General features: G+C 50.6%; 1 protein-coding gene across 1 annotated transcript in view; it reads right to left on the reverse strand.

The window, feature by feature from the left end:
• PKD1 (polycystin 1, transient receptor potential channel interacting) overlaps positions 1–13,168 on the reverse strand; it is a 115,784-nt gene that overhangs the window by 37,063 nt on the left and 65,553 nt on the right. The window contains exons 7-15 of the mRNA XM_069062824.1: positions 11,218–11,432; positions 10,538–10,656; positions 9,776–9,899; positions 9,102–9,352; positions 7,315–8,079; positions 6,445–6,576; positions 5,837–6,012; positions 5,108–5,241; positions 462–4,078 (exon numbers count right to left, since the gene is read on the reverse strand). Of these exons, the coding sequence (XP_068918925.1) occupies positions 462–4,078; positions 5,108–5,241; positions 5,837–6,012; positions 6,445–6,576; positions 7,315–8,079; positions 9,102–9,352; positions 9,776–9,899; positions 10,538–10,656; positions 11,218–11,432 (5,533 nt within the window). The remainder of the gene's footprint in view (positions 1–461; positions 4,079–5,107; positions 5,242–5,836; positions 6,013–6,444; positions 6,577–7,314; positions 8,080–9,101; positions 9,353–9,775; positions 9,900–10,537; positions 10,657–11,217; positions 11,433–13,168) is intronic.

Here is a 13,168-nt window from a genome sequence, read left to right on the forward strand (position 1 = left end):
AAAGAGAGAAACCATCAGTCAGACAACCCTGGCCAAGAAGGGGAGGAGTGATCCTTCTATATAGCCATCCTCCTAGGGAAGGAGACCTCCCAAGACAAATAGTAGCAGCTGTGGCACGTCCCAAGAGATAGTCATTCAAAAGACCCTCTTCATTTTGACTCTATGTCCCGGGGGATGGTTGCTATGCAAAGGTTAACCAAGGGTGTCCTACAGAAGGATAACCAGCGCTCACATATTTTTTCAGGGGCCTCTGGTGGGTAGCAGGTGCCTAAATGGTTTCCCAAGGGTTTTCCGTCACTCTTCCCATTAGCCGCTCTAGACACAGTGGGTTGTGTATGGTAAGCTGTCCCAAACCACTGATAATACTCCACCTGTTTCAATCCCCGCTGCCCTGGGGTCCCCAGTGCCCCTTCCCATCCCCTGACCATGCTGAACAGGAATCCCCTGGAAGCTTAACTTACCTTGGAGGAAGAGATGCAGGCCCAGTGGAAGCTGAGGAGGGTCTGATCACCATCCTCCAGGTTGGGGTCATAAGACTTGCCTCCATCAAGCACGAGGTCCCGTGTGTTGGACCAGACTCTGTAGGAGCCACCATCAATGATGGGCACAAGCCGGCCAGGTGTCACCGTCACATTGGCCTGAATGCTGCGTGACAGGGGTGTGTCCCCAAAGGACACCACAAACACGAAGCAGTAGTCCCCCACAGCCAGGGCCAGCCGTGGCACAACCAACTGAGGCCGGCTCACATCCACACCGGGCAGCGGCACATGGGCAGAGCGCTTGTAATGTAAGCAGCTGGCCGCCCGGTACACTTGCCAGTGGTATTCAGTTTGGTAGGTGACACAGCCCCGCAGGTTGATATGTGCCTCCAGGTAGCTGCGTTGAGACCGCCGCATCACCACCTGGGTGGGCAGGGCCACCTCGACCTCTGGCTCCTCACACTCCAGCACTCGGACTGTCACCGTGGCCTTGGCCACCAAGAAACTAACCAGGTTGGAGGCGTTGACCTTTATGCTGTAGTCCCCAGGGAGCAGGTACGTGTGGTTAGACAAGGGTGTGGAGGTCACTTGGGTCTGGGAGCCATCTCCAAAATCCCAGTGATAAAACACACGACGGGGGCTTGGGGTGGTGGCTGCCTCAAACTGTGCCGACCGGTTTGTGAAGCAGTTTCCAGGATGGAGATCCACTGCCTGGATGAGGTCCTGAACCTCTATGGTCCTGGTGAGGTTGACACTGCCCAGGTCATTGAAAGCACGGACTTGGATCTCAAGCTGCCCGGCTGCCACAGGGGTATAAGCCACCTCTCGGCCAGAGAGGATGACCAGAGAGTCACCCTGAACCTTCTGCAGGGAGAAATACCAGGCATACGAGACACGCGATCCCCTCTGTACCCGGGCTGTGAAATTTCTCTCCCCACCTGTAGGTATTCCCAGCTCACAGCAGCCCACAATCTGTAGCCCACCAATGGCTTCCAGGACAGATATGCGCACCTGCACCTGCTCCCAGCTCACATGATTCTCTGCCTGCACAGTCACCATATAATCACCCACTCTGGGGAAACTATGGGAGAAGCTGGGCCCGTCCAGAGCCACGGTGACTCCCCCACTGATCAGGAGACGGTAATTTACATCTGAGCCCAAGCTCAGGCGGATGTTGAAGTGCACCCTTTCCCCCGGTTCTACCACCCTGCTGCTTGCCCAGAGCTCTAGCCCCTCGATGGGATCTTCCACAGTGATGTTGCAGCTGGCTGTGGTCCAGCTCACAAAATTGGAGGCATTAAGCCAGATGGAGAAGTTTCCAGCATTGGAAAAGACATTAGCTATTCTTTGTCCACTCCTGTTGCTGTCTGGAAACTCCCAGGACCAGCTTACATTGCTCCCGTGCTCCAGATCCCCCCAGAAGTGAATGATAGAGCCTGAAACCACAAAACTGCTGCCTGACTCCCCGCACCCAACAGTGAGGCCAGCCACAGGCTCCTGCACGTCCACGTGGATTGTAGTATTGACTGAACCAAGTTGGTTCTTGGCTATGACAGTGACTGCCCACAGCCCCGGACTGGAGAACAAATGGATGACAAATGGTTCTGTGGCTTCCACAGACACTCCCTCCTGCAGGAGCCAGGCATAGGTGATGCTGCTACCACCGGATATCATAGCACTGATGTTGACAGATGTGTTAACAGCAGCAGGGTTGGGGGAGGCAAACACTGCCAACTGCCCCACACTCTCCACAAACTCAAGTGTCCTGTTGACTGTAGCACTTCCCAGCATGTTGACGGCCTTTAGCTGGATGTGGTAAGTGCCAGCTTCAGGGACAATCAGTGGGAAGACCTTGCCTTGGGCAGTGTGGATGGGGACGCTCTCCTGCTGCACTGTCCAGCTGTAGGAGATGTTGGTACCATCCTTCACTGCCGCCTGAAGCTGGAGGGTGTGGTTGGTAGGGAAGCAGCCACTGTCACCCCCACCCAGCATCTGTAGGCCCTCAATCTGCTGCAGAACATAAATGAAGATGCTGTCCTGCAGGGAACTGACCTCATTCTCAGCAGTGACGATGATGTTGAAGGTTCCTACGGAACGGAAAGTGTAAGATATGGTGGAGGAGCCCGGGATGGGCGTGCAGCGATCACACAGGACCCAGGAATAGTGCACATCGCTCCCTGCCTGCAGTGTGGTACTGAAACTCACAGAGCCATTCAATGGCACCACCGTCCGGCTGGCATTGACACTTAGACCCTGGACCCGCATCTTGACTGTGATGTTGAGCTGTGCTTCACTGTGACTCACCTCATTCCAGCCCACCACACTCACTGTGTAGCTGCCTGTGTAGTTGTAGACATGGATGACCTGTGGGCCCTCTTGCCTATGGCCATCCCCCAGGTCCCAGCTGTAGCTAGCTGGGCTCCCATTGCCTGTAACTGAGAACAGATAGGGCTGGTTTAGCTCTAGCACATGGGAACTGTTGACCTCGATACTGGTGATACCCATGGGTTCCTGAACCTCCACAAATGCTGTATCATTGTCTGAGGAGACATTGTTGGACACCGTCACTGTGACCAGGTAGATTCCAGGGACCTTGTAAGTGTAGCTCACTTCAGTGCCTCCTGAGCGAGCAGAGTCATTGGCTCCAAAATCCCAAGAGTAGCGGTAGAAAAATGGTGGGAAGGCCTGGACCTCAAGCTTGGCTTCCTCTCCAAGCCTCACAAACTGTCTTTCAGGTCGAAGAGTGATGTTGTTTACCTCAGGCTCCACACAGACACTGGTGAAGTAATGGGCCTTGTTGACAAGGCTGGACAGGATCAGTGACAGAGGGAAAATCCCACTGCGGGTAAAGTTATGAGTCACTGTGGGGTGGCCGTGAATGGTGGCATTGGAGGAGCCATCTCCAAAAGTCCAGTCAAAGATATAGTGTGTATAGTCCCCAGTCACATGGGCAGTTAACTGGACCTCGGGCTGCTCAGGGATGCAGGATGAAGGCTCGATCTTCAGCACTTCTAGGACAAAAATGTGGATGGGCAGGACCTGAGAGACAGAGCTGACAGGGTTGGCTGCGGTCACCTTGATGGTACAGTTCTCATCCTGTAAGTAGACATGCTGGACAGAGGCCTCAGGGCCAGTCAGGACTGTGCCATCTCCCATATCAAAGGTCCACGTAATATTGTCCCCAGCTTCCACCGAAGCGTTGACAGTGACAGCCATGCCTTTTTCTGTGGCTGCAACTGGACTCACTTGAAGTCCCCGAATCTCCTCAAATATTCGGACAAATAGGTATGCTCTCACACTGCTCACAGTGTTGTTGACCATCAGGCTGATGTTATATACCCCTCTGCTCATGTAGGTATGACTGACTGCTGGCTCGCTCTTTAGCACAGCTGGGGAGCCATCCCCAAAGTCCCATGTGTACAGAACACCAGCTGGAAAGGGCAGTGGGCATGGTGTGAAAGTGATGGGGTGGCCAACCACCAGGGCTCCACTGTCTGTCTCCACAGTGACGTGGGGCAAGGAAGCCCGGACACTCAGAGGTACCTGTTGGGTCAGATTCTCAAAGGTATTGAACACAAACACTGTGAGGTTATAATCACCTGAAGGAGAGAGATATGGGAAAGACAAGAATCAGTCAGTCAATCAATAAGCACTTTTTAAGAACCTACTGTGTTCCAGGTACCGTACTTGATGCTAGGGATACAAAGACGAAAATGAAAGTAGCTTTCTTTTCTCAAAAAGCTCACATTCTGGGGCAGGTAGGTGGCACAGTGGATACAGCACTGACCCTGGAGTCAGGAAGACTTGAGTTCAAAACCTGCCTCAGACACTGGCTGTATGATGCTGAGCAAGTCACTGAACTCAACTTTCCTCAAAAAAAAAAAAAAGCAAGCTCACATTCTATTAGAGGAGGTGGAAAGAGCACTGGCTCTTGGATCCAAATCCCACCTCTAACACTTACTACCTGGGTGACCTTGGGCAAGTCACTTAACTTCCCTGGGCCTCAGTTTCCTCATCTGTAATATGAGGTGGTTGATATATATGGCCTCTGAGGTCCTTTCCAGCTCTAGTTCTATGACCCTATATACAAATACAAGTACATTAAAATGTATGCAAAATAAATACAAGGCAGTTTTAAAGGTAGGCATGAGCTGAGGTGTCAGGAAAGACTTTTTTTTGGGGGTAGAAAATGGCACTTGAGATAAGTTTTGAAGAAAACTAGGGCTTCTATAAGGCAGAAATGAGGAGCTAGGGTGTTCCAGGCAGGGGAAGAGACTATGCAAAAACACCACAGAGGTGGGAGATGAGGAGCAAGTGACTAGTTGTCACACCAGCACTTCATTAGGTGCCCCAAATCCTGGAAATCACACTGGATTTAGAGGCACAGTACCCTCTCTCCTCATGCTGGTTGAACACTTTCTTCCTTGGAAGAAACTTGAAAACAACTGTAAGTAGGGAACCAGACAAGAGAAACAGGCAAATGCCCCACGTCAATGAACCCCGACAGCTGTGGTCCTGAAGGAGAAATCAAGGGGAAGAGAATTGCTGATTTGGGGTATATGTCTATGGAATATCACAGGAAAATTGGAAGGGGCAGGAAAACCCTTACCCCTGGCTCCACTGCTTACCTGGGACATGGTAGGTATGTGTGACATTATGTTCAACTAGCACTTGATGGACACCAGGCTCAGGAACCAGAAAGGACTCATTGTATGGAGGCTTGAACTGACCACTCTCCTGCTCTCCATCCCCAAATGTCCACCTGGAGAAGGGGGAGGGGAAGGGGTCAGGGAGTGAGCAAGTAGCTTGAAGCAAGAGAAGGGAGGTCAAGATTATCAGCCAAGGCCAGCACATGATTAATTTGGGGTGGGAAAGGTGACACGCACCCCCTCCTGTCCCAGCAGCCCAAGGGGAAATAACTGGAATTGACACACAGTGCTTTGGAGAGCGGAACCATCTCCTCCTGGTCAGAGGGGTAACACTTCTGTCCCAGGAATGATGAAGAGGAAGGTGAAGAGGTATTAAAAGGCTGATTTGGCTCTTTGGAATTTGCTCAGGCTGAACAGATTTCCCTGCTCCTGCCCCCTACCCCCCACAGCCTAACATGTAACTGAATACACAGGTTTTCTAACTCTGGTTGAGGAGATCCCCAACAAAGAGGCATGTTCTCAGACCAATGCAGACTATCCTGAATGTCCCCAGCCACACAACTTCAGCAATGGCAGCTCCAAACAGAGGGCACTGTGCCCATTTGGCCAGCAGGGAAACTGAGGCTCAGGGTGGCCCAGGGGCTGAGCTGGAACACAGACCCAAGAGCATTTGTTGCCAGTACCCTATAGCTATGGGGGAAGACTCACAGGAAAGAGACTTCCACGGCCGAGTCCACTTGGACACTGGCACCAAGCTGCAGCGTGGTGTTCTGGGGAATGATGGCTGGAACCTCTGACACCACCAGGTCTCTCATCTTATTCATCTTTTCCACTGTGACATTGTAGTTCACGGTGACATTACTCACATGGTTGGAGGCTGTCAACTGTAGGACACAGGCAGGGCTGGGACCAGGGACCTTGAACCAGGTCCTCAGAGGGGAAGTAAGGGAGAGTAATAGAAAAGGAAGCCAGATAGGAATTCCAAGATGGAGCAGCACACCCACACACCCTCACACACACATAGAGGAACAGAAGGTTAGAGGCAGAAGGTTAGAGAAAGACCCACAGAGTCCCTCTCCTCCTCCCCCTTCCCTCTCCCAACACTCCCAAACAACTCACTCACCCTTAGGTTTTTCAGGACCCTTCAGGAACAGAAGCAAAGCAGAAAAAAAAGGCAGAGATGAGATCACAGGAAGCGGTTGCTACGTCAGCCTGTCCTGCTTAGGAAGCAGGGGTGCCCAGGCCCAGAGCAGCCAGCCGGCCTCTCTCTAAAGCCCAGGAAACGGACAAGGGGCCGGGACCCTATTTCTATTTACCGAGAGCTTAAAGACAGCAGCACTCTGGTAGATGACATTGAAGACAATGTTGTAGAAGGTCAGAGACTGTTTATCATCGATGGTCCACTTAAAAACGACATCGGAGCCAGCATCAACTACAGGACTGTATCTCTACAATAAAGGATACAGGTCACATTTCCCATATTCCCGAGTTGGGGGGCGGGCAGCTTGGACCTCTCCTACCGAAACGGTTCAGGAAGGGCCTTAGGGAATCCCAGATTGTACCTAATGATGGTTCCTTTTACCCAACCCTCACTGGTCATAATTCCTCCTGGTTCCAGTAAGAGCTGTGAGGACTTCAATTCATTCACTCATTTAACAAGCCTTTATTAAACACTTATTGTATGCTAGACTTGGAGGATACAAAGTCCAAAATGAAACAGTATCCCACTTAACCAGCACATGTAGTCCTTTCTACAAACTGTCTGATGGGCTGCAGTTCTCCAACTTGCCTCTCCCCCCAACACCGGGCAGTCAGTCTATAACTGTGGTTAAGAAGAAATGCTCCCCACTTAGGACCAGCTAAACTTTTGCCCAAGATTCTAGACCATGGGGCAGCCAGGTGGCGTAGTGAGTAAGAGTGCAGGCCCCGGCGTCGGGAGACCAGGGATCGGATCCGGCCTCAGATACTTGGCACCCACACAAAATAACTGGCCGTGTAACCTTGAGCAAGTTACTTAACCCCAATTGCTTTAAAAAAATAAAAAATATTCTAGACCACAAGTCAGGGTATCCAGGGACTAAGGCTACTGTTATTCCTAATCCCCCAAGAAAGGCAAAAAGAAGAATCCTTTTAAATACATGTTACTTATATTCAAGGCAATCTTATGTTCCCTGATTCCGACTCACCACTAGGGTGCTCTGCAACACCCGGGTCTGGGGATTTGGGGTGGCACTGAGACCCCGGATAGGCTCCTCAGCCTTCACTTGGATGCTTATGTTCTCACAGCTCACACGGTTCTCTGCCACAATCTCCACCAGGCTTTCATCTTCCCCAAGACTATCAAGTTCAAATAATGCAAACCAGGTGTCATTGGTTTCCCGGATACAATCTGTGGTCAACTGGGCCACCCCTGGAGGGCAGGAGGCTTCAAAGGGCACACTCTGGTTGCTGCCCAGCCGCCTGGCTGTGGAGTTGACCCCTGAACTGATCTTCAGTACAAGGTAAGTCCAGTTGGTAGACACATAGAATCGATCACTCTGGGGGGTGGGATGAATGACTCTGAGTCCCACCACAGGCGAGAGCACATCGAAGCTACAGGACAGGTTGTGGCTGGACACACCATTGTCCACAGAAGCTCGAACCACATAGTGCCCAAGGTGCTGTAGCCCAGGATTAGACGGCTGGCCAAGGAGACGGGTCACCTGTTCTGTAGCTAAGAGCAGACGCAGGGCACAGGTGGTTCCATTGGGGGTAGGCACCCCAGAGAGGTGAGCAGGCAGGCTGTGCAGCCAGGTTGAGATGTTGGCATTTAAACACTTGGGCTGGAGGTGTTGGTGGGAAAGTGCTTCATGACGGGGTGGACAGCTTAGGAGAGCACCAGGGCCTGCATCATGTTGGATACTAAAGAGGTCCCCAGGAAGCAAGGAGATATTCTTGCTGCTAAAGCTCACCTGGAGTGGAGAGCAGCACTGTTAGATATGCCAACCAGCCCAAGTGGCTCCACCACTGATGTCTGGTAAGCAGTGCCCACGATGTGTAAGGGGGTTAGGCAGAGCCTTCCTTGAAACAAAAGGAAGCTTAAGATGACCTGGAAAAACTTCAGTCCTATAGGTGAGTGAGGACAGACACAGCCCCTCCATGGCCCCTTCTCCCCCGGTGTATGTTTTCATTGCCATCCCAACCAGGGCTCTGTCCCTGGGTATTTGGCATAAGTCTGTCCCCTCAAATACAGGAGCTCTTGAAACTATTTTGTGTAATGAACAATAGTTTGATAGTTTGTTGAAACCATTCATGAGCATCAAATAAAATATATAGGATTATAAAGGAAAATAATTATGCTGAAATACAGTTATTCCCCCAAATATATCTGTATATGTATATATGCATATATTTCACCATGGAACTTAGTTTCTTTTTTTTTTAAGTCTTGATTTGACCCAAATAGCACCATAAATATCCTCTTTGCTTCTGGGTTGTTCTGTGTGATTTGCATAGTTGCTGTCAGTGTGTACATTGCTATTTAAATTCTATTTCCTATCCTCTTCATCCCTACATGTAAGGCTTCCCACAAAACTCCTTATTCTCCATAGTATCACTGTCACAAAGTCATGTATTAGTTTGCCCAGCTGATTCCCTAATCCTTGGATACATGGCTTATTTCCAGGGTTTTTGTTCCTGTGAATTGTGTTTCAAAAAATCATTTTATAAAAGCAGGTGTCCTCCCACCTCACCACTACTCCCCTGCCTTCATCACAAATATTCTCAAGGTTCAAAAACGTATGTTTTAAAACTGAGTTCACAGACCCCAGGTTTAGAACCCTTGCTCTAATAGGATAATTCCCCAGGGACAGCTCTGAATGGCAGAACATTCTCCTATGCCCTACCCTACTACCCCTTCCTCTTCCCTTCCCTTCCCTCCCCTTCTCTCCTCTCCCCACCCCCAGGATCCAGGTGCAGAGCTGGGGATACATACTGAGTACTGTGAGGAAGGGCCTGCTGGGATGGAGAACAGGAACTCCCTCCAAAATGAGTAGTAGCTGGACCAATGGTTGTCTTGTTCAGAGGAGGAATCATTAGCACTGGGTGATATGCTGCAAGGACTGTCCAGGGGCAAGCACATATTTGCCATAGGGCACCAGTACTCTCCAGCCAAACACTCAAGGGGCACCCATGTTTGATTGTCTAAAGGTGGGCATGAAAGTTGGCTAGTGTTCCCTGGGATACCTGGAAGAAGAGCAAGAAGGTGACATTAGACTTTGCCCTAAAAGGAAAATCTAGTCACACCCAACTAACCCTTTAACCCTACTCCCAAGAAGATAAACTGTTTAGTATCTTTCTCTAATAATAATCAAAGAAGGCCCAGTCTCAGTACAGACCAAGTAGGTTAGACCAAGGGGGGCAAAAAACACAGGCTTCAATGCTGACCCAAACATACTCTTTCTTAACGATGTTGGGCTGGTCTCATCCCTTCTCTGTTTCTGGGTAGACAAACACTACTATTAGCCAATAGTTGTGTCTAACTCATGGGGCTCTGATGATGCAGAGAGGGGCCAGGCCAGGCCTCTAAATCCTTTCCCTAGTTAGCCATACTCTCCCCACCTCCTTCCCACCCTAGGACCAAGCCATGAAAATATGACAGCATCTTACCTCCTCCCACAGGACGATACACCTGAAGCCTCATTTGTACAGGCTCTGTCAGGTCCTGAGTCTCAAACTCAGCAGCAGTGAGAAAACCCTTACGCTGCAGCACCAGTCCAGGAAAAATCATCACCTGGACAGAGAGAGAAACAGGTCTCAATATACAGGTAGAAACCTGTACGTTGACAACCTAGATAAAATGGTCCTGTGTGTTTAAGACTCGACTCAGAGCTGGCAGGAAAGGGGAAAGAGAGAGGATCTTTTCTCTTGGAAAGACCCTGACCTCAGGAAACTCCATGTCTAAGAAGAGGCACTGCCCAGCATGATGGGATATAAGTAAGCCATCCTTGTCATTGGGGGGAGAGGAGAGCCTGTATTCTGACAGGATAGAAACCATCCTTGTCTTTAGGGAGCCCTTAGTCTGACAAGAAACATGATTCTACCCTTGGGGAGCACCCAGTCTGATGGGGGAGACATGGTTCCTGTTGTCAGGTAACTCCCAGTCTCACTGGGAGATGAGGGAAGCCTCAGGAATCTTCCAATCTGACAGGGGAGGAAGAGTTCCCAGCCTTCTAGGGAAGGATTCTTAACCTAATTAAAAAGATAAGGTGCAAGCATATTAAAAATATCCAAGAGGGGAATCAACAAATACTGAAGGATGGCAGTAGGAGACAAAGAGTCAGAATCGGGTGGGGGTGAATGAGGCTTCCTGGAGGAGGTGTTTTCAACAGCATTGGCAGGAAAGATTTAAGAGGCAGAGCTCCCTGTTACCTCCACAGTCTCATGTCCCGGGGCAGAGAGGACATCCTGCTCCTCCATGGGGACGATGGGCCCTGGTAGATCTGAGCTGGCATCACCCACAAAGAAATTCTCTGCATTAGACACAGCCCCTAGTAAGGAGAAGAGATGGATGACATTGGTGATCTTGAGGGTCAGAAGGTCAGAAGTAGGTCTCTGGTCTTGGAGAAGAGGAAGCAATAGCTTGAATGGCCAGAGAGAAGCAGGGGCCTGTGGATTTTTTTTTCTTCTTTCTGAGTGTGTGTGTGGGGGGCGGGACAGGGAGGATGAGAGTAAGTAGTAGTGGTGGCTAGAAATGGACAGGTCCACTTGCTATTCAATAGCCTCAAGACTCTCCAATACCCACCATCCCCACAACTGGACTCTGTCAGTCACTCACCCATGGATAACAATTTGGGGTAAGTGAGTGGTCCCAGCAACCCACAGTGGGATTTGAGAGCTGTGTAGCTCCCCTATGTGGGACCTGGGGAGGCAAGTATGGGGCCTGAGAAAGATTCTACACTGTTAAACTGCCTTGGGCTAAGACCTTGGGGTGCTCTTGGCTGTCAGGGAGCTCCCCTCTTGGGGTCTGTATAAGTGTGAGTGTGAGTGTGTGTGTGTGAGTGTGAGTGTGTGTGAATGTGAGTGTGTGCTCACCTCCCAAGACTGAATACCTGTGGGCTGGAACTCGCACACATAGCTGTGGGTGGCCGTACAAAGGTCGGTATTGCACTGGCCAGCAGGGCCCAGGCGCACGCAGTGCTCAGCGTTGGCGGGGTGTGGCTCTCCAGGCAGCCAGTTCTGACAGCTCTCCAGGCTGAAAGCCTCTCCATGGGGTGGCACCCCAGGACCCGTCAAGGCCGTGAAGCCAATCCACACATCGAGGCTCCTGTCAATAGTCAGGGTCCACTTAGCTATAGACCCAGTGACATTTGAGACAGGGGGAGGGGTGAGAAGTTACTAGCCCCAAGAAACAGAGAGTTCTCCTGTCCTCAAGACCAGGAAAACAACTCCCTCCACATAGGGCACAGTAAGGCATGATGGTGAGGGGAGAGAGAAGCCGCTTTTCTTTGGTGACTCTTCATGTCTAAGAACAGCCTCTGTGTGTGACTGTCCCTCCTAAGCCTTAGACTCCTGGCCTGGGTAGGAAGCCCATGCTGTAAAAATGGAGTCACTAGTTTAAGTGCAGAGTCCTGGAGGAATATAGTCAATGTAGCATGACGCATACCTCCAAAATCAGCACTTATGGGGAGGATGAGTTTAATGTCCACAGGGTCCTAGGCACAGTCAGGCCTCTTCCTTCCTGTAACTGCCCTGTCTCCTAGTTGCAAAGGCCTTCCTCAAGTTTTTTCTCCCAGCTAGCACTCCCTGCTACACCACGTCAGGACGGGTGTGTGCATGAATCACGAGGGAGGAAGATTCTTCTCTCTCCCAAAGTGGAAGCGCCCCTTCCCAATCCTCCCTTTTCCAGACCCGCAGCAGAAGAATTACAGTATGGACTGAGAAGGAGCAGCTCAGCTCTGGACTGAGTTGTGAGCTTAGAGGTGGGTTCAGCACCTCCCATGAAGTCACCCAGAAGGTCCCCTTCTGTGCACTGATCTTTGGGGTTTGAAAGTCTCTCTGTGTCCCAGTGGGAGGGAGGGGGAGTAGCATCACCAGGAAATAAATGGACACACACACATACTGCCCACAATATTTATGTGGACAAGTGGCTTTTAGAAAATATCTTTGCTTTGTTTCTTGGTCTCTGGGGGCGGGGGAGAGACAGAGAGAGAGACAGAGTGAAAGAGAGAGGGGGGGGGAGGCAACGAGAGAAGGGGAGAGGGAAAGAGAGAGAGAGAGAGAGAGAGAGAGAGAGAGAGAGAGAGAAGAAAAACAGTCAGAAAGAAAGCAAGCAGACAAACTAAGAGATCCACTACAAGCGTCTTGCTAATGGGAACCACATTTCTGCTTCTTTTCTGAGAGAAATCTGAAGCCTTCAAAATGGATGACTCCATGTATGTCTTCTCAGAGAGGGTTGGTCACACCTGCTTTCACCAGGACTTGTTTAAGAGGGTGTGAATATTCAAGTGTACAGGGTTCAAGGTGGTAGAGGTCAGGAAGAGACAGACACACAGTCACAGAGATCATACAAGTACTCAATTGGAGAAGTTGGTATTAAGAAACATTCTAGCCAAGACAGAGTCTCTCCCCTTTAGGTATGTGAGTACTCAGGAGACACCTGAGATTGAAGAGTTGGGGTATAAATTCACTGAGAATATTGAGTGTGAGGTTAGGATGGGCCTGGGGCATCAGAGAATTCCAGGGACTGTTCCATTTTGCCCTGTACATCTGGGAAACATATTACCCTACTGGGTGGTGATGGGGGAGGGGCACGAAGTCCAGGGAGGGGCCACTGGGAAACACCCCTCCACCCCCACATCTGGGCCATTCCGTGTGCTTTCCTAGACATGTTTATAAAAGCCGCCCCTGGCCAACATCTGCATCTGGTAGTGTTGACAAGAGCAAGCCATCAGGCCGGAAGAGTTCTTCTCCTCCCCAGGGCCAGAGCAATAATAGCCCTGCCATGGCAGTTGGCCAACTGGACAGAACCACCTCCGTACCAAACTGCCTGGTCCAGCTGCC

Source organism: Petaurus breviceps, unplaced genomic scaffold (assembly GCF_028583685.1).
Source record: "Petaurus breviceps papuanus isolate PSGF00001 unplaced genomic scaffold, PetGlider_PUasm1.0 138, whole genome shotgun sequence".
Lineage (NCBI taxonomy): Eukaryota > Metazoa > Chordata > Mammalia > Diprotodontia > Petauridae > Petaurus > Petaurus breviceps.